The sequence below is a fragment of the Eucyclogobius newberryi genome, unplaced genomic scaffold (assembly GCF_026437365.1).
Source record: "Eucyclogobius newberryi isolate DKJ021-1_F unplaced genomic scaffold, fEucNew1.0.hap1 SCAF_11, whole genome shotgun sequence".
Lineage (NCBI taxonomy): Eukaryota > Metazoa > Chordata > Actinopteri > Gobiiformes > Gobiidae > Eucyclogobius > Eucyclogobius newberryi.
Window position 1 is genome coordinate 24737821 of NW_027315735.1, and position 24766 is coordinate 24762586.

The 24766-nt window shown below is 41.4% G+C and overlaps 7 protein-coding genes across 7 annotated transcripts in view; all 7 read left to right on the forward strand.

Annotated features, from left to right (window-relative positions):
- The first annotated feature begins 685 nt into the window (after positions 1–685).
- Positions 686–3332, forward strand: LOC140345782 (protocadherin alpha-3-like). The gene is made up of 2 exons (XM_072432280.1): positions 686–3035; positions 3327–3332. The coding sequence occupies exons 1-2, from the start codon at positions 693–695 to the stop codon at positions 3330–3332; spliced, it is 2349 nt and encodes a 782-aa protein (XP_072288381.1). The 5' UTR covers positions 686–692.
- A 1109-nt stretch (positions 3333–4441) lies between these two features.
- On the forward strand, positions 4442–6929 carry LOC140345798 (protocadherin alpha-2-like). Its single transcript, XM_072432281.1, has one exon. It carries the CDS (start codon positions 4557–4559, stop codon positions 6927–6929), a length of 2373 nt encoding a protein of 790 aa, XP_072288382.1. The 5' UTR covers positions 4442–4556.
- Positions 6930–8198: 1269 nt separating this feature from the next.
- LOC140345814 (protocadherin alpha-2-like) lies at positions 8199–10613 on the forward strand. The gene has a single exon (XM_072432282.1). It carries the CDS (start codon positions 8241–8243, stop codon positions 10611–10613), a length of 2373 nt encoding a protein of 790 aa, XP_072288383.1. The 5' UTR covers positions 8199–8240.
- A 1020-nt stretch (positions 10614–11633) lies between these two features.
- On the forward strand, positions 11634–17562 carry LOC140345830 (protocadherin alpha-2-like). The gene is made up of 3 exons (XM_072432284.1): positions 11634–13983; positions 17230–17391; positions 17554–17562. The coding sequence occupies exons 1-3, from the start codon at positions 11641–11643 to the stop codon at positions 17560–17562; spliced, it is 2514 nt and encodes an 837-aa protein (XP_072288385.1). The 5' UTR covers positions 11634–11640.
- On the forward strand, positions 15049–17207 carry LOC140347688 (protocadherin alpha-2-like). Its single transcript, XM_072434229.1, has 2 exons — positions 15049–17106; positions 17163–17207. Exons 1-2 carry the CDS (start codon positions 15049–15051, stop codon positions 17205–17207), a joined length of 2103 nt encoding a protein of 700 aa, XP_072290330.1.
- An 825-nt stretch (positions 17563–18387) lies between the features above and the next one.
- On the forward strand, positions 18388–21437 carry LOC140345846 (protocadherin alpha-2-like). Its single transcript, XM_072432285.1, has 2 exons — positions 18388–20776; positions 21420–21437. The coding sequence occupies exons 1-2, from the start codon at positions 18419–18421 to the stop codon at positions 21435–21437; spliced, it is 2376 nt and encodes a 791-aa protein (XP_072288386.1). The 5' UTR covers positions 18388–18418.
- A 505-nt stretch (positions 21438–21942) lies between these two features.
- Positions 21943–24766, forward strand: part of LOC140354588 (protocadherin alpha-2-like) — a 91546-nt gene continuing 88722 nt past the window's right edge. Inside the window, exon 1 of the mRNA XM_072439654.1 lies at positions 21943–24327. Coding sequence (XP_072295755.1) covers positions 21985–24327 — 2343 coding nt within the window. The 5' untranslated portion in view covers positions 21943–21984. The remainder of the gene's footprint in view (positions 24328–24766) is intronic.

Genomic DNA, 24766 nt, shown 5'->3' on the forward strand with positions numbered 1-24766 from the left:
ACCTGCGCCACAATCGCCAGTCTCCCTCAGGTCAGCGAAGCAAAAGTAGTGCACGTGAAAACCTCGCGCTCGTGCATGTTGACGTGCACACGCGGCCCTGCGACGAGATCCTGAAAGTTGAAAAATATTCCACTTTTGTCGCTGTCGCCCACATTGCAGCCAATCAGAGAGAGTTTCTTTGACAGAGCAATGTGCTGACACGAGCAGGGGAACTGCGCAAATTCAGAAAAATGAAGGAAAAATACTCGCATTTGTCCAATTTGCATGACTGCCTTTGGCCTCTGGTCAGCTTTTTTTCAATGAAGACGGGTCATTTACACTATATTTGCAAACCCCTTGTGACAATTCATACATGACATTTTTCATCCCTGAAATGCATTGACATATTCAAAGTACTCTTAAAACCTCACATTCCCTTGAATTTCACAGCCAATGTGGGGAGATTTACCTCTGCCCTGGAGCAGAGCGTGAAGCTGTCGCTGGTCGCGGCAGGTCATCGCTGCCCGTGTGTTCGATTTTAAATCTGCTGCGATGAGTGTAAAACGCATGAAATAAAATCGCAGCTTCCAGCTAAAACCAACAGGTGGCGGTAATACGCTGTGCATTTTGCTGTAGAGGTGGTGAGTAAAAAGACTTTAGGTGGTGAGCGGACATTCGAAGCGCACAAAGGGTTAGTTGTTGTAAAACCTACAATGGCAACTAGCGCGGTCCAAGAAGAATGGCTGAGGCCGTGGATTATTTGCTTGACGATGCTGACTTTCAGAGGAATTACAGCTCAAATACGTTATTCTATTAACGAAGAGATGAAAAAGGGCATCGAGCTTGGAAACGTGGCCAAAGACCTTGGATTAGATGTCGGGAGACTCACGGAGAGAAACCTTCGCGTGGTCTCAGGAACAAAGCTGGATTTGTTTCAAATCAACCCAGAAGATGGACGTTTGTCTGTGAACAACCGAGTGGACAGAGAGGATCTGTGCGCAAAAACCGTTCCGTGTTTGATTTATCTGAAAGCTGTTGTGGAAAATCCTTTGGAAATGCACCAGTTAACAATTGAAATACATGATATAAATGACAATGCTCCCAGGTTCCCGGACGAAAAATATACAGTTGAAATCCTTGAATCTGCTATAGTCGGTTCTCGGTTCCAGTTAGAAGGAGCACAAGATTTTGACGTAGGCGTGAATTCCTTACATTCCTACAAAATGAGCCAGAGTCAATATTTTCGCCTGGAAACTGAGGAATTTGGGGAGGATGGAAAAGTACCCTTTCTCATTTTACAAAGACAATTGGATAGAGAAGACAAAGCTCAGCATATGCTTCAGATTACAGCTTCAGATGGAGGCAAACCACCAAAATCAAGTGCTATAAATATTACTATTGTTGTGTCCGACATCAACGATAACCCACCAGTTTGCAGTAAACAGAAATATACTGTAACGATAAAGGAAAATGCACCTATAGGGACATTTCTACTTATGGTAAATGCCTCAGATGCTGACTCTGGAGCAAATGGTGAAATAGAATATTCTATAAGAAGTAAATTCCGAGGGCTTTCCTCTGAGCCTTTTGATTTAGACAGTAGGACTGGCAGGTTGAGTGTTAAGGCTGAGCTTGACTTCGAAGAAAAGCAACTTTATGAGATAAAGATTGTTGCTGCTGATAAAGGTACAGTGCCTCTGTCTACTCACTGCAACGTAATTGTAACAGTAGAAGACGAGAATGATAATCCACCAGAAATAGACATTACTTCACTTTCAGGTCACATTACTGAGAATGCTCCTTTGGGCACAGTGGTGGCTCTGATGGCAGTGACCGATCGAGACTCAGGCCAAAACGGTGACGTTACATGCACTATCCCCAACTACTTACCATTTGATTTAAAACAGTCAGCTGATGGCCACTCATATTCCCTGGTAACAAGGGATAAATTGGATAAAGAACTGATACAAATATACAATATTACAATTAGTGCAAAAGATTCAGGAAACCCTTCTCTGTCATCGACTAAAAATATATACGTAAATGTAATTGATGTGAATGACAACCGTCCGATGTTTTCTCAAAGCTCTTACATATTTCATGTAATGGAAAACAACAAACCAGGATCCTCAATATTCTCAGTGTCCGCAGCTGATGCAGATGATGGAGAAAATGCTGTAGTTTCATATTCACTATATGCTAAGGGTCAAGTAACTTCATCTTTAAACATGAATGGAGAAAGTGGGACAATTTCTGCTTCAAAAAGCTTTGACTTTGAGACATTAAAGTCGTTCCAGTTTCAAGTCGTGGCCTCAGACTCTGGGACTCCGTCACTGAGCAGCAACGTGACAGTGCACGTGTTCATTCTGGACCAGAACGACAACGCTCCAGTCATTCTGTATCCAGTCAGCTCTAACGCTTCTGCTGAAGGAGTGGAGGAAATCCCCCGCAATGTGAACGCAGGACACTTGGTGACTAAAGTCAGGGCCTATGACGCTGATATCGGATATAACGGCTGGCTGCTGTTTTCACTGCAGGAAGTGACTGACCACAGTCTGTTTGGGTTGGACCGCTACACAGGGCAGATCAGGACACTTCGCTCATTCACAGAGACAGACGAGGCTCAGCACAAACTCGTCATACTGGTCAAAGACAATGGCAACGTGTCTCTGTCAGCTACAGCTACTGTGCTTGTCAAAGTGGTGGAGCCCAAAGAGGCTTTTGCAGCTTCTGATGTTAAGAGCTCCACTAAAGACGCTGAGGAAACTAATGTGACTTTTTACCTCATGATAACTCTGGCCTCGGTCTCAGCTCTGTTCATTATCAGCATCATTGTGCTGATTGCAATGCAGTGCTCCAAGTCCAGCACTGACTACACCTCCAAGTACTTACAAGACACAAACTATGACGGGACTCTGTGCCACAGCATCCAGTACAGATCTGGAGACAAGCGCTACATGTTAGTTGGACCCAGAATGAGCGTAGGATCCACTATAGTCCCAGGGAGCCAGGCCAACACACTGGTGCTGCCTGACAGGAGGAGGCCTTCTGAGGAGGTAAGACATTATGTTTTACATCCTATGAACATTAAGTAACATGAAATATTGTTCTTGTATTAGTGTGATGACATTGTTTGTATAGTGTTCATGTTGTAAAAACAAAATACAGACTAAGCCTCAATGTTTCTTGTTGGTTGAACATTCAGAGTCTGTATACAGATTGCTTGAGGATAACCTTTAATATTTTGGCTATTAAAGTGATATTGAAAATATTCAAAGTTAGCAGCCTGATTTGGAGTGATATATACATTTTGTGTTATTTTTGTAGTTATTATTTGCTGTCCACAGTGCTGACCTAACACATTTAATTCCTTATATTTATAATAACCTTTTTCTATAAAACAAATGATAGCAAACGTTTGTGAAAACAGTATTTTTCAATCGCCAGTGGAAAATGCAGTTGGGAAAATGGTGTGAAAAAAAAAAACGATTACAAAGCCTGTAAAATGCTTATCTTTTTTGAAAACATTATTTTAGTCTATTTAAAGCTGTTAGTAGAAGTATTACTTTCTGTTTGAGCACAGCTCCAACATGGTGTCCGTGGTGCTGAAAGAATTACAGTGTTTTTACATACATTTTATATTTGATAATGGAGATAGTCCAGTACATTCTTCGTTGTGGTGTGCTGTCCGGATTTATTGAATGTTAATAAGTCTCTTTTGAAAAGTACTTCTTGTGTTTTTCAACAAATATCCTGGCACTGTCCATGGTGTTGAAGGAAAGATAATAGAGTAGGATCAAGAGTTGGATATCTCTAATGCATATGCATTGCAAAATATGTGTTTTTTGTTATTCTCCAAGAATGCTTATACAGAATTTAATATCATTCAATTTTGCATCTTCTTAAGTTGTATATATTACCACAAACCTTTTCAGTTTTACGGAGCCGTGGCTGGAGGTGCAGTAGTTTGTGTACAAGAAGAAGAGTAGAGGAGAAAGTACAGAAACCTGTGGAGATCCTTGGCTAATAGTAAGAGTGTAGGAGACATTCTTCCCCGGCTACACGCACTGTAAATCTCTTTGCCTCATTTTAGTGGTGGAGAGGTGAGTTCAGGTGTTGCATTGTGAAGAGAAAAGGTCTAATGAGTGCCGGATTATTCACTGTATGTTGTGGATAGCCAGAGTCATGCCAATAAATGTATATTATTTTTGAACTCTTTTATGAAACACTTGTTAAGAGATGACACGCACACTGGAAGTTTTGACTTGAAAATAATAAAAATAATAATAATATAGATATTTTGTCCGAATTGATCCACGTGGTGCTTTTCAAGTGTTATCAAAAAAAGGAAAAACACAAAGTAACGGCACTAATGGGTTTTCTGTATGTATGATGGTCTGATCAGCAGGCTGTGCTATTTCACATGGAAACCCGTGCCCCACTTTGTCCCTCCTCTCACAGACCCTTTTGTTTCTGTTTGACTGCACAGTGGTCGCATGTTTCAAGTGTTTCTCTAGATTCTTTGGCGCTTTAGTGGCTACAAAAAGAGTCATCGCAAATATATGGATTTATGAAACATGTTGGAGATGAAGAGGAAATTTGTGCTGGGAAAATGTTCGTGGATCACTTTGTGCTCGACTCTACTGCTGTTTTTTGGACAGTGTGCTATGGCCCAGATCAGATACTCTGTTCCGGAGGAGGTGAAAGACGGGACTGTTGTTGGAAATGTGGCAAAGGATCTTGGTCTTGATGTTTCCTCTTTGGGCGAAAGACGGTTCCGTGTTGTTTCTGAAACAAATGGAGATATTTTTGGAGTAAACGCTGATACTGGTGCTTTGTTCGTCCGCGGCCGCATTGACAGAGAACAGCTGTGTCAGGGCAGCGGTACGTGTCTGATGGAGCTGAAGGTTCTGGTGGAAAACCCTCTGGAAGTTCACTATGTGGTGGTAGAAATCACTGATGTAAATGACCACGCTCCTACTTTTCCTAAAAGAAATGAAACAATAGAAATAGCAGAACATACATTGTCTGGAAATCGATTTCAGCTTCATCCCGCTCGTGATCCCGACGCAGGAACAAACTCAATTCGCACCTACACTATATCTGCAAATCAAAACTTTGACATTAATGTCCGTGAAAGTGATTTCAGCAAAACACCGTTTTTAGTTTTAAAGAAACCTTTAGATCGAGAGGAAAGCAAGAAACACTCTTTGCTTATTACAGCTGTTGACGGAGGTAAACCCAGAAGATCAGCGACACTAAATGTTACAATTATTGTTCTGGACAGTAATGACAATAAACCAGTTTTCACTGAAGAGGTTTATGAAATATCCGTACGAGAAAATGTTGAAATAGGAACAGTAGTAATTGGTCTAACTGCAACTGATGCGGACGAAGGGATTAATAGGGAAATTGAGTACAGTCTCAGAGAATCGCTCATCCAAGGGGTAAAAAACATATTTATTATAAATAAAATTACAGGCGAAATTACAACTAAAGGACCAGTTGATTTTGAAGAAACTGATCACTATGAATTAGACGTAGAGGCGTCAGATAAAGGCACGCCTCCATTAAAAGGTGAATGCAGAGTTGTTATAAAAATTATAGATATTAATGATAATTCACCTGAAATAGATGTGACTTCTCTGTCAAATACAGTGTCTGAAAACTCAAAACAAGGGACAGTAATTTCTCTTATTCGCGTCAAAGACAAAGACTCTGGAGTTAATGGTAAAATCATCGCGCACATAACAAACAACGTGCCTTTTGAGCTAAAACCCTCGTATAAAGAAAACACATATTCAGTTGTCACTAAGGATTTCCTGGACAGGGAGCAGGTGTCTAATTATGACATAACAATAAAAGCCACTGACTGTGGGGAGCCTCCTTTATCCACCACTAAAACTCTCAGTATTCAGATATTAGATGTAAACGACAACAGCCCACAGTTTGAACAAAATCCTCTGTACTTTTATATTGTAGAAAATAACGTGGCAGGGACTTCACTGTTCTCTGTAACTGCAGCTGACAAAGATAAGAATGAAAACGCAGATGTTTCCTACAGCATTGCGCGCACAGGACAAGAGAAGGACGTGGCGCTCTTTTTAAATGTGAACGCGGAAAATGGTCAAATCACGGCCCTGAAAAGCTTTGACTTTGAGACATTAAAGTCGTTTCAGTTTCAAGTCGTGGCCTCAGACTCTGGGACTCCGTCACTGAGCAGCAACGTGACAGTGCACGTGTTCATTCTGGACCAGAACGACAACGCTCCAGTCATTCTGTATCCAGTCAGCTCTAACGCTTCTGCTGAAGGAGTGGAGGAAATCCCCCGCAATGTGAACGCAGGACACTTGGTGACTAAAGTCAGGGCCTATGACGCTGATATCGGATATAACGGCTGGCTGCTGTTTTCACTGCAGGGAGTGACTGACCACAGTCTGTTTGGGCTGGACCGCTACACAGGACAGATCAGGACACTTCGCTCATTCACAGAGACAGACGAGGCACAGCACAAACTCGTCATACTGGTCAAAGACAATGGCAACGTGTCTCTGTCAGCTACAGCTACTGTGCTTGTCAAAGTGGTGGAGCCCAGCGAGGCTTTTGCAGCTTCTGATGTTAAGAGCTCCACTAAAGACGCTGAGGACACTAATGTGACTTTTTACCTCATGATAACTCTGGCCTCGGTCTCAGCTCTGTTCATTATCAGCATCATTGTGCTGATTGCAATGCAGTGCTCCAAGTCCAGCACTGATTACACCTCCAAGTACTTACAGGACACAAACTATGACGGGACTCTGTGCCACAGCATCCAGTACAGATCTGGAGACAAGCGCTACATGTTAGTTGGACCCAGAATGAGCGTAGGATCCACTATAGTCCCAGGGAGCCAGGCCAACACACTGGTGCTGCCTGACAGGAGGAGACCTTCTGAGGAGGTAAGAGATTAAAAAAAATATAACTGTATAATTTTAGATTGTGTTTTTGGCACATACTCTTGCAACCCAGGGCAATCTGTGCTTAAGAAGAGAAACTTTGCAGAAATGCCATATGAATAGAAACTACTTGACGAATATTAACCGATACCACCGTATTACATCTATGTATACAAATACAAGCCTATACATTTAATGTATGGCAGTGTGTATTTGTATGTTGGTGAGGACTTGAGAATATACTATTTATACACACTCCTTTCATGGGGATAAAAATGTTCCATGACGTTAATCCTTCATTATCAAAAACATGGGTTAAAGTTTTTCTACAATTGTTTAAAAACGATTAAAGTGATGGGTTCAGTAATTGTTCGGCAAGCAATAAATAAGAATAGGATCCGGCTCAAATTAAAGTAAGGGAAAAAAAGGATGGAAATTGGAACCCCAAAATGTGTATAGGCGTGCAAGTGATCACAGCTGACGTAGATATTATGCATTGTAATTACATTGCGACACTACTGCTGTTCAACCATGTAACATACTGTTTTGTTTTTAGTATCAAACCGTCTAATCTAATCATTTTGGCCGTGGCTGCAGAGCCGCGGCGCGGTCAAATGGCCCAGCAGTTTCAGGAACCGCGGCACTGCCATATAGCCTCATGGCTAACCCTAACCCTAACCCTAACCCTAACCCTAACCCTAACCCTAACCCTAACCCTAACCTTAACCCGGCGCGGTCTAAAACGGCGCGGTGAAATAGCGCAGCAGTTTCAGGAGCCGCGGCACAAAATGACATGGCAGTTTCGGCTGCGCGCCGCGGCTCTGTAGACACTCCCAATCATTTTTGCCAGTAAAAATATATTTCTGAATGAAACATCTTTGTTTATCCAAAAGAAAGGCACAAATAAGCATTTGGATGTAAAATATGTGTTTAAATCAACTGCTTTTTGCAATATTGTATTCCAGTCCAACTGATCGCTGTCCATGGTGCTAACGAAAATGTGTATGTATACACAGGCTTTTGCTACAATTTATATCAACAACGGAAAACAAAAAACATAATTCTATGATGTGTTTACGGCTCATACATAAATATAACATATCTCTGACTAAGTCCATACAAATAAAATTACGTAATTAACCACCAGGGGGCACTATTGCATGAAAATCCAGTCGCGCTGTGTCCCTCCCAACCAGATACACCCTTTTGTTCAAACCGGAGTGCATCATTCATTGGGATAGATGCACTCTCTGTATTATTTTCAGACACTGCATCTATATTTTGGATGACTATAGAGTGTTTGGAGTCAACAATAGACACGGAAATATGAGGAAAGCAAGAATCTTCTCATGGATCCCTTTGTGCTGGATTCTGCTGCTGTTTTATGGACGTAGGACTTTGGCTCAGATCAGATACTCTGTTCCGGAGGAGGTGAAAGACGGGACTGTTGTTGGAAATCTGGCAAAGGATCTTGGTCTTGATGTTGCCTCGTTGGGTGAGAGACGATTTCGTATTGTTTCTGAAACAAATGGAGATATTTTTGGAGTAAACGCTGATACTGGTGCTTTGTTCGTCCACGGCCGCATTGACAGAGAGCAGCTGTGTCAGGGCAGCGGTACGTGTCTGATGGAGCTGAAGGTTCTGGTGGAAAACCCTCTGGAAGTTCACTATGTGGTGGTAGAAATCACTGATGTAAATGACCACGCTCCTACTTTTCCAAGAAGAAATGAAACAATAGAAATATGGGAACAGACTGTAACTGGAAATCGATTTCAGCTTCATCCCGCTCGTGACCCTGACGCAGGAACAAACTCAATTCGCACCTACACTATATCTGCAAATCAACACTTTGACATCAATGTCCGTGAAAGTGATATAAGTAAAACTCCGTTTTTAGTTTTGAAGAAATCTTTAGATCGAGAAGAAGTCAAGAAACACTCTTTGCTTATTACAGCTGTTGACGGAGGTAAACCCAGAAGATCAGCCACATTAAATCTTACAATAATTGTTCTGGACTTTAACGACAATAAACCAGTTTTCAATCAAGAGGTTTATGAAATTTCTGTACGAGAAAATGTTGAAATAGGAACAGTAGTAATTGGTCTAACTGCAACTGACGCTGACGAGGGGATTAATAGGGAAATTGAGTACAGTCTCAGAGAATCGCTCATCCAAGGGGTAAAAAACACATTCATGTTAAATAAAATTACAGGCGAAATTACAACTACAGGGCCAGTTGACTTTGAAGAAACTGATCACTATGAATTAGACGCAGAAGCGTCAGACAAAGGCACGCCTCCATTAAAAGGGGAATGCAGAGTTGTTATAAAAATTATAGATGTTAATGATAATTCACCTGAAATAGATGTGACTTCGCTGTCAAATACAGTGTCTGAAAACTCAAAACCAGGAACAGTAATTTCTCTTATTCGTGTCAAAGACAAAGACTCTGGAGTTAATGGTAAAATCATCGCGCACATAACAAACAACGTGCCTTTTGAGCTAAAACCCTCGTATAAAGAAAACACATATTCAGTTGTCACTAAGGATTTCCTGGACAGGGAGGAGGTGTCTAATTATGACATAACAATAAAAGCCACTGACTGTGGGGAGCCTCCTTTATCCACCACTAAAACTCTCAGTATTCAGATATTAGATGTAAATGACAACAGCCCACAGTTTGAACAAAGTCCTCTGTACTTTTATATTGTAGAAAATAACGTGGCAGGGACTTCACTGTTCTCTGTAACTGCAGCTGACAAAGATAAGAATGAAAACGCAGATGTTTCCTACAGCATTGCGCGCACAGGACAAGAGAAGGACGTGGCGCTCTTTTTAAATGTGAACGCGGAAAATGGTCAAATCACGGCCCTGAAAAGCTTTGACTTTGAGACATTAAAGTCGTTTCAGTTTCAAGTCGTGGCCTCAGACTCTGGGACTCCGTCACTGAGCAGCAACGTGACAGTGCACGTGTTCATTCTGGACCAGAACGACAACGCTCCAGTCATTCTGTATCCAGTCAGCTCTAACGCTTCTGCTGAAGGAGTGGAGGAAATCCCCCGCAATGTGATCGCAGGACACTTGGTGACTAAAGTCAGGGCCTATGACGCTGATATCGGATATAACGGCTGGCTGCTGTTTTCACTGCAGGGAGTGACTGACCACAGTCTGTTTGGGTTGGACCGCTACACAGGACAGATCAGGACACTTCGCTCATTCACAGAGACGGACGAGGCACAGCACAAACTCGTCATACTGGTCAAAGACAATGGCAACGTGTCTCTGTCAGCTACAGCTACTGTGCTTGTCAAAGTGGTGGAGCCCAGTGAGGCTTTTGCAGCTTCTGATGTTAAGAGCTCCACTAAAGACGCTGAGGACACTAATGTGACTTTTTACCTCATGATAACTCTGGCCTCGGTCTCAGCTCTGTTCATTATCAGCATCATTGTGCTGATTGCAATGCAGTGCTCCAAGTCCAGCACGGACTACACCTCCAAGTACTTACAGGATACAAACTATGACGGGACTCTGTGCCACAGCATCCAGTACAGATCTGGAGACAAGCGCTACATGTTAGTTGGACCCAGAATGAGCGTAGGATCCACTATAGTCCCAGGGAGCCAAGCCAACACACTGGTGCTGCCTGACAGGAGGAGACCTTCTGAAGAGGTAAGAATTAAAATAAAAAAACCTGTATGATTTTAGTTTGTTGTTTTAGCACTTAACCTTGCAACCCACGGTAAACTGTGCGTAAGAACAGAAACTTTGCAGAAATGCCATATGAATAGAAACTACTGGACAAATAATAACCAATACATTCGTATTACAGCTATGGATAAAAATACAAGCCTATACATTCACTGTATGGCAGTGTGTATTTGTGTTGTTGAGGACTCATGGAGAACACACTCATTTCATGCGGACAGTAAATTTGTTCCCATGATGTTAATCCTTTTTTAATTATTTCAAAAACATGGGTTAACGTTCTATTGTATAATCGTTTGAAATAGATTAGAGTTTGAGTTTAGGCCAATGTTAGGCAATCAGCAAATATGATTAAGAATAGGATCACGATCTAATTAATTTAAGAAAAAAAGGAGGGAACCACAAAATGTGTGTGTGCAAGTGATCACAGCTGACTTGGATATTATTTATTGTAATTACATGTCGACACTGCTGCTGTTCAACAATGTAACACACTGTTTTGTTATTTGTATTAAACCATAAAACTAAATTTTGTTTCCGTTAAAAAATACATTAATAAATGCAATATCTTTGTTTATCCAAAAGAAAGTTACAAATAAGCATTTGGAGATTGAAGATGTGTTTAAATCAACTGCTTTCTGCAATATCTTATTTCAGTCCGACTGATCGCTGTCCATGGTGCTAACAAAAATGTGTATACACAGGCTACTACTTCAAGTTAAATCAACAACAAAACCAAAATACATCAATTTATGTTTTTTTTATGGCTCTAACATTAATATAACAACTTTCTGACTAAGTCCACACGAATAAAATAACGTATTTAACCACTCGGGGCGCTATTGCATGAAAATCCAGTTGCGCTATGTCCCTCCCAACCAAATACACTCTTTTGTTCAAACCGGGGTGCATCATTCATTGGGATAGATGCACTTCCTGAAATAACTGTATTATTTTCAGACACTGCATCTATATTTTGGATGACTATAGAGTGTTTGGAGTCAACAATAGACACGGAAATATGAGGAAAGTAGGAATCTGCTCATGGATCACTTTGTGCTGGATTCTGCTGCTGTTTTTTGGACGTAGGATTTTGGCTCAGATCAGATACTCTGTTCCGGAGGAGGTGAAGGACGGGACTGTTGTTGGAAATGTGGCAAAGGATCTTGGTCTTGATGTTGCCTCTTTGGGCGAAAGACGGTTCCGTGTTGTTTCTGAAACAAATGAGGGTGTTTTTGGAGTAAACGCTGATACTGGCGCTTTGTTCGTCCACGGCCGCATTGACAGAGAGCAGCTGTGTCAGGGCAGCGGTACGTGTCTGATGGAGCTGAAGGTTCTGGTGGAAAACCCTCTGGAAGTTCACTATTTAGTTGTAGAAATCACTGATGTAAATGACCACGCGCCAAGATTTCCCAAATTTAACCAAACGTTTGAAATTGGAGAACACACTTTACCGGGTAAAAGATTTCAACTCCACCCTGCCCATGATCCCGACGCAGGAATAAATTCAATCCGCACGTATACGTTGTCTGCAAATGAGCATTTTGAAATAAATATCCGACAAAGTGATTTGGGTAAAATTCCGTTTCTGGAGCTAAAGAAGCCTTTAGACCGAGAACAGAGCAGCAAACACTCTTTGCTTCTCACCGCGGTTGACGGAGGAAAACCACCAAAGTCCGGGACACTAAATATTACTATAATCGTTCTGGACATTAATGACAATAGACCAGCTTTTACTCAAGAGGTTTATCATATCACAGTGAAAGAAAATTTGGAGAGAGGAAATATAATATTTAAGTTAAACGCGACAGACGCTGACGAGGGAATAAACGGAGAAATTGAGTACATCCTCGGGGAAACATTGACACAAGATGTATATTTAACTTTTGAATTGAATAGAAAAACAGGAGAAATTGTCACAAAAGGCCCAATTGACTTTGAAAAAACAGAACACTATGAATTAGATGTGGAGGCTTCAGATAAAGGCACGCCTCCATTAACAAGTGAATGCAGAGTTATTATAAAAATAATAGATGTTAATGATAATTCACCTGAAATAGATGTGACTTCTTTGTCAAACACAGTGTCTGAAAACTCAAAACCAGGAACAGTAATTTCTCTTATTCGTGTCAAAGACAAAGACTCTGGAGTTAATGGTAAAATCATCGCGCACATAACAAACAACGTGCCTTTTGAGCTAAAACCCTCGTATAAAGAAAACACATATTCAGTTGTCACTAAGGATTTCCTGGACAGGGAGGAGGTGTCTAATTATGACATAACAATAAAAGCCACTGACTGTGGGGAGCCTCCTTTATCCACCACTAAAACTCTCAGTATTCAGATATTAGATGTAAACGACAACAGCCCACAGTTTGAACAAAGTCCTCTGTACTTTTATATTGTAGAAAATAACGTGGCAGGGACGTCACTGTTCTCTGTAACTGCAGCAGACAAAGATAAGGATGAAAACGCAGATGTTTCCTACAGCATTGCGCGCACAGGACAAGAGAAGGACGTGGCGCTCTTTTTAAATGTGAACGCGGAAAATGGTCAAATCACGGCCCTGAAAAGCTTTGACTTTGAGACATTAAAGTCGTTTCAGTTTCAAGTCGTGGCCTCAGACTCTGGGACTCCGTCACTGAGCAGCAACGTGACAGTGCACGTGTTCATTCTGGACCAGAACGACAACGCTCCAGTCATTCTGTATCCAGTCAGCTCTAACGCTTCTGCTGAAGGAGTGGAGGAAATCCCCCGCAATGTAAACGCAGGACACTTGGTGACTAAAGTCAGGGCCTATGACGCTGATATCGGATATAACGGCTGGCTGCTGTTTTCTCTGCAGGGAGTGACTGACCACAGTCTGTTTGGGTTGGACCGCTACACAGGACAGATCAGGACACTTCGCTCATTCACAGAGACAGACGAGGCACAGCACAAACTCGTCATACTGGTCAAAGACAATGGCAACGTGTCTCTGTCAGCTACAGCTACTGTGCTTGTCAAAGTGGTGGAGCCCAGTGAGGCTTTTGCAGCTTCTGATGTTAAGAGCTCCACTAAAGACGCTGAGGACACTAATGTGACTTTTTACCTCATGATAACTCTGGCCTCGGTCTCAGCTCTGTTCATTATCAGCATCATTGTGCTGATTGCAATGCAGTGCTCCAAGTCCAGCACTGACTACACCTCCAAGTACTTACAGGACACAAACTATGACGGGACTCTGTGCCACAGCATCCAGTACAGATCTGGAGACAAGCGCTACATGTTAGTTGGACCCAGAATGAGCGTAGGATCCACTATAGTCCCAGGGAGCCAGGCCAACACACTGGTGCTGCCTGACAGGAGGAGGCCCTCTGAGGAGGTAAGAAATAAAATAAAAATATCCCGTATGATTTTAATTTGTTGTTTTAGCACAAACTCTTGTAACCCACGGCAAACTGCGCGTAAGAACAGAAACTTCGCAGAAATACCACATGAATAGAAACTACTGGACGAATAATGACCAATACCATCGTACTATATCCATGGATAAAAATATAAGCCAATACATCCACTGTTTGGCAGTTTGAGATTGTTTTGTTGAGGACTTATGGAGAATACTCTATTTATACACACTCATTACATGGGGACGTACATTTGGTCCCATGACGTTTTTTTTATTACATCAAAAAAAATGGGTTAACGTTCTATTGTACAAGTGTTTAAAATAGATTAGAGTTAAGAGTTTAAGTCAATGTTAGGCAAGCAGTAAATATGATAAAAAAAGAGAATCACGCTCCAATTAATTTAAGAGAAAAGGAGGGAACCACAAAATGTGTGTGTGCAAGTGATCACAGCTGACTTGGATATTATTTATTGTAATTACATGTCGAAACTACTGCTGTTCAACAATGTAACACACTGTTTTGTTATTTGTATTAAACAATCAAACTAATCGTTTTTTCCGGTAAAAATGAATTACTAAATGCAATATCTTTGTTTATCCAAAAGAAAGGCACAAATAAGCATTTGGAGATAAAAGATGTGTTTAAATCAACTGCTTTCTGCAATAACTTATCTCAGTCCGACTGATCTCTGTCCATGGTGCTAACGAAAATGTGTCTGTATACACAGGCTTCTGCTACAAGTTATAACAACAACAAAAACAAAAACATCAACCTATGTTTCTTTACGGCTCATACATGTATATAACAAATATCCGACCAAGTCCACACAAATAAATAACGTATTTAACCACTCGGGGCCGCTATTGCATGAAAATCCAGTCGCGCTATGTCCCTCCCAAACAAATGCACTCTTTTGTTCAAACCGGAGTGCATCTTTCATTGGGATCGATGCACTCTCTGAAATAACTATTATTTTCAGACACTGCATCTATATTTTGGATGACTATAGAGTGTTTGGAGTCAACAATAGACACGGAAATATGAGGAAAGCAGGAATATGTTCATGGATCACTTTGTGCTGGATTCTGCTGCTGTTTTTTGGACGTAGGATTCTGGCTCAGATCAGATACTCTGTTCCGGAGGAGGTGAAAGACAGGACTGTTGTTGGAAATGTTGCAAAGGATCTTGGTCTCGATGTTGCCTCGTTGGGTGAGAGGAAATTTCGTATTGTTTCTGAAACAAATGGAGATATTTTTGGAGTAAACGCTGATACAGGCGCTTTGTTCGTCCACGGCCGCATTGACAGAGAGCAGCTGTGTCAGGGCAGCGGTACGTGTCTGATGGAGCAGAAGGTTCTGGTGGAAAACCCTCTGGAAGTTCATTATTTAGTTGTAGAAATCACTGACGTAAATGACCACGCTCCTACTTTTCCTAAAGATAGCCAAACATTTGAAATCGCAGAACACACTTTACCGGGTAAAAAATATCAACTCCACCCTGCCCATGATCCCGACGCAGGAATAAATTCAATCCGCACGTATACGTTGTCTGCAAATGAGCATTTTGAAATTAATATCCGACAAAGTGATTTGGGTAAAATTCCGTTTCTGGAGCTAAAGAAGCCTTTAGACCGAGAACAGAGCAGCAAACACTCTTTGCTTCTCACCGCGGTTGACGGAGGGAAACCGCCAAAGTCCGGGACACTAAATATTACCATAATTGTTCTGGACAGTAATGACAATAAACCAGTATTTACTCAAGAGATTTATCATATCACAGTGAAAGAAAATTTGGAGAGAGGAAAAATAATATTTAAGTTAAATGCTACAGACGCTGACGAGGGAATAAATGGAGAAATTGAATACAGCCTCGGGGAAACATTGACACAAGATCTATATTTAACATTTGAATTAAATACGGTAACAGGAGAAATTGTCACAAAAGTCCCAATTGACTTTGAAAAAACAGAACACTATGAATTAGATGTGGAGGCGTCAGATAAAGGCGCGCCGCCATTAACAGGTGAATGCAGAGTTATTATAAAGATTGTAGATGTTAATGATAATTCACCTGAAATAGATGTGACTTCTCTGTCAAATACAGTGTCTGAAAACTCAAAACCAGGAACAGTAATTTCTCTCATTCGTGTCAAAGACAAAGACTCTGGAGTTAATGGTAAAATCATCGCGCACATAACAAACAACGTGCCTTTTGAGCTAAAACCCTCGTATAAAGAAAACACATATTCAGTTGTCACTAAGGATTTCCTGGACAGGGAGCAGGTGTCTAATTATGACATAACAATAAAAGCCACTGACTGTGGGGAGCCTCCTTTATCCACCACTAAAACTCTCAGTATTCAGATATTAGATGTAAACGACAACAGCCCAAAGTTTGAACAAAATCCTCTGTACTTTTATATTGTAGAAAATAACGTGGCAGGGACGTCACTGTTCTCTGTAACTGCAGCAGACAAAGATAAGAATGAAAACGCAGATGTTTCCTACAGCATTGCGCGCACAGGACAAGAGAAGGACGTGGCGCTCTTTTTAAATGTGAACGCGGAAAATGGTCAAATCACGGCCCTGAAAAGCTTTGACTTTGAGACATTAAAGTCGTTCCAGTTTCAAGTCGTGGCCTCAGACTCTGGGACTCCGTCACTGAGCAGCAACGTGACAGTGCACGTGTTCATTCTGGACCAGAACGACAACGCTCCAGTCATTCTGTATCCAGTCAGCTCTAACGCTTCTGCTGAAGGAGTGGAGGAAATCCCCCGCAATGTGAACGCAGGACACTTGGTGACTAAAGTCAGGGCCTATGACGCTGATATCGGATATAACGGCTGGCTGCTGTTTTCACTGCAGGGAGTGACTGACCACAGTCTGTTTGGGTTGGACCGCTACACAGGACAGATCAGGACACTTCGCTTATTCACAGAGACAGACGAGGCACAGTACAAACTCGTCATACTGGTCAAAGACAATGGTAACGTGTCTCTGTCAGCTACAGCTACTGTGCTTGTCAAAGTGGTGGATCCCAGCGAGGCTTTTGCAGCTTCTGATGTTAAGAGCTCCACTAAAGACGCTGAGGACACTAATGTGACTTTTTACCTCATGATAACTCTGGCCTCGGTCTCATCTCTGTTCATTATCAGCATCATTGTGCTGATTGCAATGCAGTGCTCCAAGTCCAGCACTGACTACACCTCCAAGTACTTACAGGACACAAACTATGATGGGACTCTGTGCCACAGCATCCAGTACAGATCTGGAGACAAGCGCTACATGTTAGTTGGACCCAGAATGAGCGTAGGATCCACTATAGTCCCAGGGAGCCAGGCCAACACACTGGTGCTGCCTGACAGGAGGAGACCTTCTGAGGAGGTAAGACATTACGTTTTACATCCTATGAACAATAAATAACATGAAAGATTGTTCTTGTAGTAGTGTGATGAAATTGTTTGTATAGTGTTCATGTTGTTAGAAAAAATTACAGACTTGGCCTCATTGTTTCCTGTTGGTTGAACATTCAGTGTCTGCATACAGATTTCTTGAGGATAACCTTTAATATTCTGGCTATGAAATTGATAGTGAAAATATTCAAAGATAGCAGCCTGATTTGGAATGATATATACATTTGGTATTTTCATAGTTTTTATTTGCTGTCCATGGTGCTGACCTAACACATTTAATTCTGAATGATTATAATAACCTTTTCTGTAAAATTAATGATGGCAAAAGTTAGGTAAAACATTATTTTCAATAGCCAGTGGAAATTGCAGTTGGGAAAAACTTGTCCCATTTTGAAAAAATAAACAATTACAAACAAAGCATGTAAAATACTTATTTTGTTTGAACACATTATTTTAGTCTATCTAACGCTGTTAGAAGTGTTACTTTCTGTTTGTGCACTGATCCAAAATAGTGTCCATGGTACTGAAATAATTTCAGTGTTTTTACATTAAATTTATATTTGATAATGGAGATAGTCCAGTACATTCTTCGTTGTGGTGTGCTGTCCGGATTTATTAAATGTTAATAAGTCTGTTTCAAAGGTACTTCTTGTGTTTTACAACAAACGTCCTGGCACTGTCCATGGTGTTGAAGGAATGACAATAGAGTAGGATCAAGAGTCGGATATCTCTAATGTATATGCATTGCAAAATATGTGTTGTCTGTTATTCTCCAAGAATGCTATTACAGAATTAATATCATGTCATTTTGCATCTTCTTAAGTTGTATATATTACCACAAGGTGGCACTAACCCTCAATGAAACCCCATCTTGTCCCTCCTCTCACAGACCCTTTTGTCTGACTGAGCGTTGCACTTGTTTCCTGTTTTACTCAGGACTATTTGGTCCTTTAGCTGTGACAAAAACAGTCATCGAAAATAAATGGATTTGTAAAAAAATGTTGGAGATGAAGAGGCCATTTGTGTTGGGAAAATGTTCCTGGATCAGTTTGTACTCGATTCTTCTGCTGCTTTTTGGACCGTGCGCTTTGGCTCAGATCAGATACTCTGTTCCGGAGGAGGTGAAGGACGGGACTGTTGTTGGAAATGTCGCAAAGGATCTTGGTCTCGATGTTGCCTCGTTAGGTGAAAGAAGATTTCGTGTTTCTGAAACAAAAGAAGCTATTTTTGAAGTAAACCGAAATAATGGCGCTTTGTTCGTCCACGGCCGCATTGACAGAGAGCAGCTGTGTCAGGGCAGCGGTACGTGTCTGATGGAGCTGAAGGTTTTAGTGGAAAACCCTCTGGAAGTTCACTATGTGGTGGTAGAAATCACTGATGTAAATGATCACGCTCCTACTTTTCCTAAAAGAAACGAAACTATAGAAATAGCGGAACAAACATTGTCTGGAACACGATTTCAGCTTCACTCTGCTCATGATCCTGACGCAGGAATGAACTCAGTCCGCACGTACAGTTTGTCTTCTAATGATCATTTTGATATCAATATTCGCGAAGCTAAGGGTGAAAAAATACCATTTCTAGTGTTGAAAAAAATGCTGGACAGAGAACAAAGCAGTGAGCATTTTCTTCTGGTGACAGCGGTTGATGGAGGTAAACCCCAAAGGTCAGGAACACTGAATGTTACCATTATTGTTCTTGATAGTAACGACAACATACCCGTTTTCAGTCAAGAGATTTATGAAATTACAGCCAAAGAAAACGTACAAACGGGCACGTCAATTTTAAAGATCACGGCAACAGATCCAGACGAGGGAGTAAACGGAGAAATTGATTATAGTTTGGCCAAAACATTAAAGCAAAGCATCTATAACATGTTTGAATTAGACACAAAAACAGGAGATATTGTTGTAAAGGGAATGTTAGATTATGAGGAAAGTGATTTCTATGAACTAGAAGTGCAAGCGTCGGATAAAGGCGCGCCTCCATTAAAAGGTGAATGCAGAGTTATAATAAAAATAATAGATGTTAATGACAATTCACCTGAAATAGATGTGACTTCACTGTCAAACACAGTGTCTGAAAACTCTAAACCAGGAACAGTTATATCACTAATTAGTGTAACAGACAAAGACTCTGGAGTTAATGGTAAAATCATCGCGCACATAACAAACAACGTGCCTTTTGAGCTAAAACCCTCGTATAAAGAAAACACATATTCAGTTGTCACTAAGGATTTCCTGGACAGGGAGCAGGTGTCTAATTATGACATAACAATAAAAGCCACTGACTGTGGGGAGCCTCCTTTATCCACCACTAAAACTCTCAGTATTCAGATATTAGATGTAAACGACAACAGCCCACAATTTGAACAAAATCCTCTGTACTTTTATATTGTAGAAAATAACGTGGCAGGGACGTCACTGTTCTCTGTAACTGCAGCAGACAAAGATAAGAATGAAAACGCAGATGTTTCCTACAGCATTGCGCGCACAGGACAAGAGAAGGACGTGGCGCTCTTTTTAAATGTGAACGCGGAAAATGGTCAAATCACGGCCCTGAAAAGCTTTGACTTTGAGACATTAAAGTCGTTCCAGTTTCAAGTCGTGGCCTCAGACTCTGGGACTCCGTCACTGAGCAGCAACGTGACAGTGCACGTGTTCATTCTGGACCAGAACGACAACGCTCCAGTCATTCTGTATCCAGTCAGCTCTAACGCTTCTGCTGAAGGAGTGGAGGAAATCCCCCGCAATGTAAACGCAGGACACTTGGTGACTAAAGTCAGGGCCTATGACGCTGATATCGGATATAACGGCTGGCTGCTGTTTTCACTGCAGGGAGTGACTGACCACAGTCTGTTTGGGTTGGACCGCTACACAGGACAGATCAGGACACTTCGCTCATTCACAGAGACAGACGAGGCTCAGCACAAACTCGTCATACTGGTCAAAGACAATGGCAACGTGTCTCTGTCAGCTACAGCTATTGTGCTTGTCAAAGTAGTGGAGCCCAGCGAGGCTTTTGCAGCTTCTGATGTTAAGAGCTCCACTAAAGACGCTGAGGACACTAATGTGACTTTTTACCTCATGATAACTCTGGCCTCGGTCTCAGCTCTGTTCATTATCAGCATCATTGTGCTGATTGCAATGCAGTGCTCCAAGTCCAGCACTGACTACACCTCCAAGTACTTACAAGACACAAACTATGACGGGACTCTGTGCCACAGCATCCAGTACAGATCTGGAGACAAGCGCTACATGTTAGTTGGACCCAGAATGAGTGTAGGATCCACTATAGTCCCAGGAAGCCAGGCCAACACACTGGTGCTGCCCGACAGGAGGAGGCCCTCTGAGGAGGTAAGAGATAAAATAAAAATATCCCGTATGATTTCAGTTTGTTGTTTTAGCACATACCCTTGTAACCCACGGCAAATTGCGCTTGAGAACAGAAACTTTGCAGGAATACCATATGAATTGAAACTACTGGACGAATAATAACCAATACCATTGTATAACATATATGGATAAAATTACAAGCCAATACATTCACTGTATGGCAGTGTGTATTTGTGTGTTGGTGAGGACTTATGCAGGATACTCTTTTTATACACATTCATATCATTAGACAATATTTTTTCCCATGACGTTAATCCTTTATTATTTTATCTATTATTATATCAAAAACATGGGTTAAAGTTATATTGTACAATTGTTAAAAATATATTAGAGTTAGGGTTTAAGTCAATGTTAGGCAAGCAGTAAATATGATAAGGAATAAGATCACGCTACAAATAATTTAAAGGGAAAAAAGGAGGGAACCACAAAATGTGTGTGTGCAAGTGATCACAGCTGACTTTAATATCATGGATTTCAATTACATGGCGACACTACTGTTGTTAAACAATGTAACAACAAATTTTGTTATTTGTATTAAACCGTCAAACTAATATGTTTTTACCAATACAAATAAATTGCTAAATGCAATATCTTTGTTATCCAGAAAAAATGCATCAAATAAGCATTTGTAGAAAAAATATGTGTTTAAATCAACAGCTTTCTGCAATGGGAGTGTCTACAGAGCTGCGGCGTGCGGCCCAAACTGCCATGTTATCGTGTGCCGCGGTTCCTGAAACTCCTGGGCCATTTGACCGCGCCGCGGCTCTGCAGCCACGGCCGCCTGCAATATCTTAACTGAGTCCGACTGATCGCTGTCCATGGTGCTAACAAAAACGTGTACGTATACACAGGCTTCTGCTACAAGTTATATCAACAACAAAAGCAAAAAAACATGAACCTATGTTTCTTTTCGGCTCATACATAAACATAACAATTCTCTGACTAAGTCCATACGAATAAAATAACGCAATTAACCACCGGGGGGAGCTATTGCATGAAAGTCCAGTCGCACTATGTCCCTCCCAACCAAATGCACTCTTTTGTTCAAACCGGAGTGCATCGTTCATGGTGCTAGATGCACTCTCTGAAATTACTGTATAATCTTAAGACACTGCATCTATATTTTGGATGACTATAGAGTGTTTGGAGTCAACAATAGACACGGAAATATGAGGAAAGCAAGAACATGTTCATGGATCACTTTGTGCTGGATTCTGCTGCTGTTTTTTGAACGTAGGATTTTGGCTCAAATCAGATACTCTGTTCCGGAGGAGGTGAAAGACGGGACTGTTGTTGGAAATGTTGCAAAGGATCTTGGTCTCGATGTTGCCTCGTTGGGTGAGAGGAGATTCCGTATTGTTTCTGAAACAAATGGAGATATTTTTGGAGTAAACGCTGATACAGGCGCTTTGTTCGTCCACGGCCGCATTGACAGAGAGCAGCTGTGTCAGGGCAGCGGTACGTGTCTGATGGAGCAGAAGGTTCTGGTGGAAAACCCTCTGGAAGTTCACTATTTAGTTGTAGAAATCACTGATGTAAATGATCACGCACCAAGATTTCCCAAATTTAACCAAACGTTTGAAATTGGAGAACACACTTTACCGGGTAAAAGATTTCAACTCCACCCTGCCCATGATCCCGACGCAGGAATAAATTCAATCCGCACGTATACGTTGTCTGCAAATGAGCATTTTGAAATTAATATCCGACAAAGTGACTTGGGTAAAATTCCGTTTCTGGAGCTAAAGAAGCCTTTAGACCGAGAACAGAGCAGCAAACACTCTTTGCTTCTTACCGCGGTTGACGGAGGAAAACCACCAAAGTCCGGGACACTAAATATTACCATAAATGTTCTGGATAGTAATGACAATAAACCAGCTTTTACTCAAGAGGTTTATCAAATCACAGTGAAAGAAAATTTGGAGAGAGGAAATATAATATTTAAGTTAAATGCTACAGACGCTGACGAGGGAATAAACGGAGAAATTGAGTACAGCCTCGGGGAAACGTTGACACAAGATGTATATTTAACATTTGAATTAAATACAGTAACAGGAGAAATTGTCACAAAAGGCCCAATTGACTTTGAAAAAACAGAACAGTATGAATTAGACGTGGAAGCTTCAGATAAAGGCACTAACAAGTTGACGGGTGAATGTAGAATTATCATTAAAATAGTAGATATTAACGATAATTCACCTGAGATTGATGTAACTTCTTTGTCAAACACAGTGTCTGAAAACTCAAAACCAGGAACAGTCATTTCTCTCATTCGTGTCAAAGACAAAGATTCTGGAGTTAATGGTAAAATCATCGCGCACATAACAAACAACGTGCCTTTTGAGCTAAAACCCTCGTATAAAGAAAACACATATTCAGTTGTCACTAAGGATTTCCTGGACAGGGAGGAGGTGTCTAATTATGACATAACAATAAAAGCCACTGACTGTGGGGAGCCTCCTTTATCCACCACTAAAACTCTCAGTATTCAGATATTAGATGTAAACGACAACAGCCCACAGTTTGAACAAAGTCCTCTGTACTTTTATATTGTAGAAAATAACGTGGCAGGGACGTCACTGTTCTCTGTAACTGCAGCAGACAAAGATAAGAATGAAAACGCAGATGTTTCCTACAGCATTGCGCGCACAGGACAAGAGAAGGACGTGGCGCTCTTTTTAAATGTGAACGCGGAAAATGGCCAAATCACGGCCCTGAAAAGCTTTGACTTTGAGACGTTAAAGTCGTTCCAGTTTCAAGTTGTGGCCTCAGACTCTGGGACTCCGTCACTGAGCAGCAACGTGACAGTGCACGTGTTCATTCTGGACCAGAACGATAACGCTCCAGTCATTCTGTATCCAGTCAGCTCTAACGCTTCTGCTGAAGGAGTGGAGGAAATCCCCCGCAATGTGAACGCAGGACACTTGGTGACTAAAGTCAGGGCCTATGACGCTGATATCGGATATAACGGCTGGCTGCTGTTTTCACTGCAGGGAGTGACTGACCACAGTCTGTTTGGGCTGGACCGCTACACAGGACAGATCAGGACACTTCGCTCATTCACAGAGACAGACGAGGCCCAGCACAAACTCGTCATACTGGTCGAAGACAATGGCAACGTGTCTCTGTCAGCTACAGCTACTGTGCTTGTCAAAGTGGTGGAGCCCAGCGAGGCTTTTGCAGCTTCTGATGTTAAGAGCTCCACTAAAGACGCTGAGGACACTAATGTGACTTTTTACCTCATGATAACTCTGGCCTCGGTCTCAGCTCTGTTCATTATGAGTATCATTGTGCTGATTGCAATGCAGTGCTCCAAGTCCAGCACTGACTACACCTCCAAGTACTTACAGGACACAAACTATGACGGGACTCTGTGCCACAGCATCCAGTACAGATCTGGTGACAAGCGCTACATGTTAGTTGGACCCAGAATGAGCGTAGGATCCACTATAGTCCCAGGGAGCCAGGCCAACACACTGGTGCTGCCTGACAGGAGGAGACCCTCTGAGGAGGTAAGGGATGAACTTAAAACAATTATTCTAACATGGTTCTTTGTATGACCTTTACTCACATGGCTGTCGAGCACAAAAGCATAAAAAATTGTCATTTCATAGGTTGATATGTGTAGCTTTCCTCTTTATTTTTTTTATATATATATATATATATATATTATATATATATATATATATATATATAAAAGCTGCACTTAATCCATATGGGCTTTATTCCAAAACATATCCGTCAATGGTGCTTAAATACTTTTTCTATGAAAAAAAAAAGAACGAAGAGTTACATTGCTGTGATTTTAAAATCCACATGAGAATATAATTTTGTTGTTCTTCCATTGGTATGCTTGAACCGATGCCACTGGGTTTAAGCTAAAGAAATAATTCAGTTAAAAAAAGAGACGGGTGTTATGGCTTTTGTTGTTTCTTACTTTTCATGCTCGTC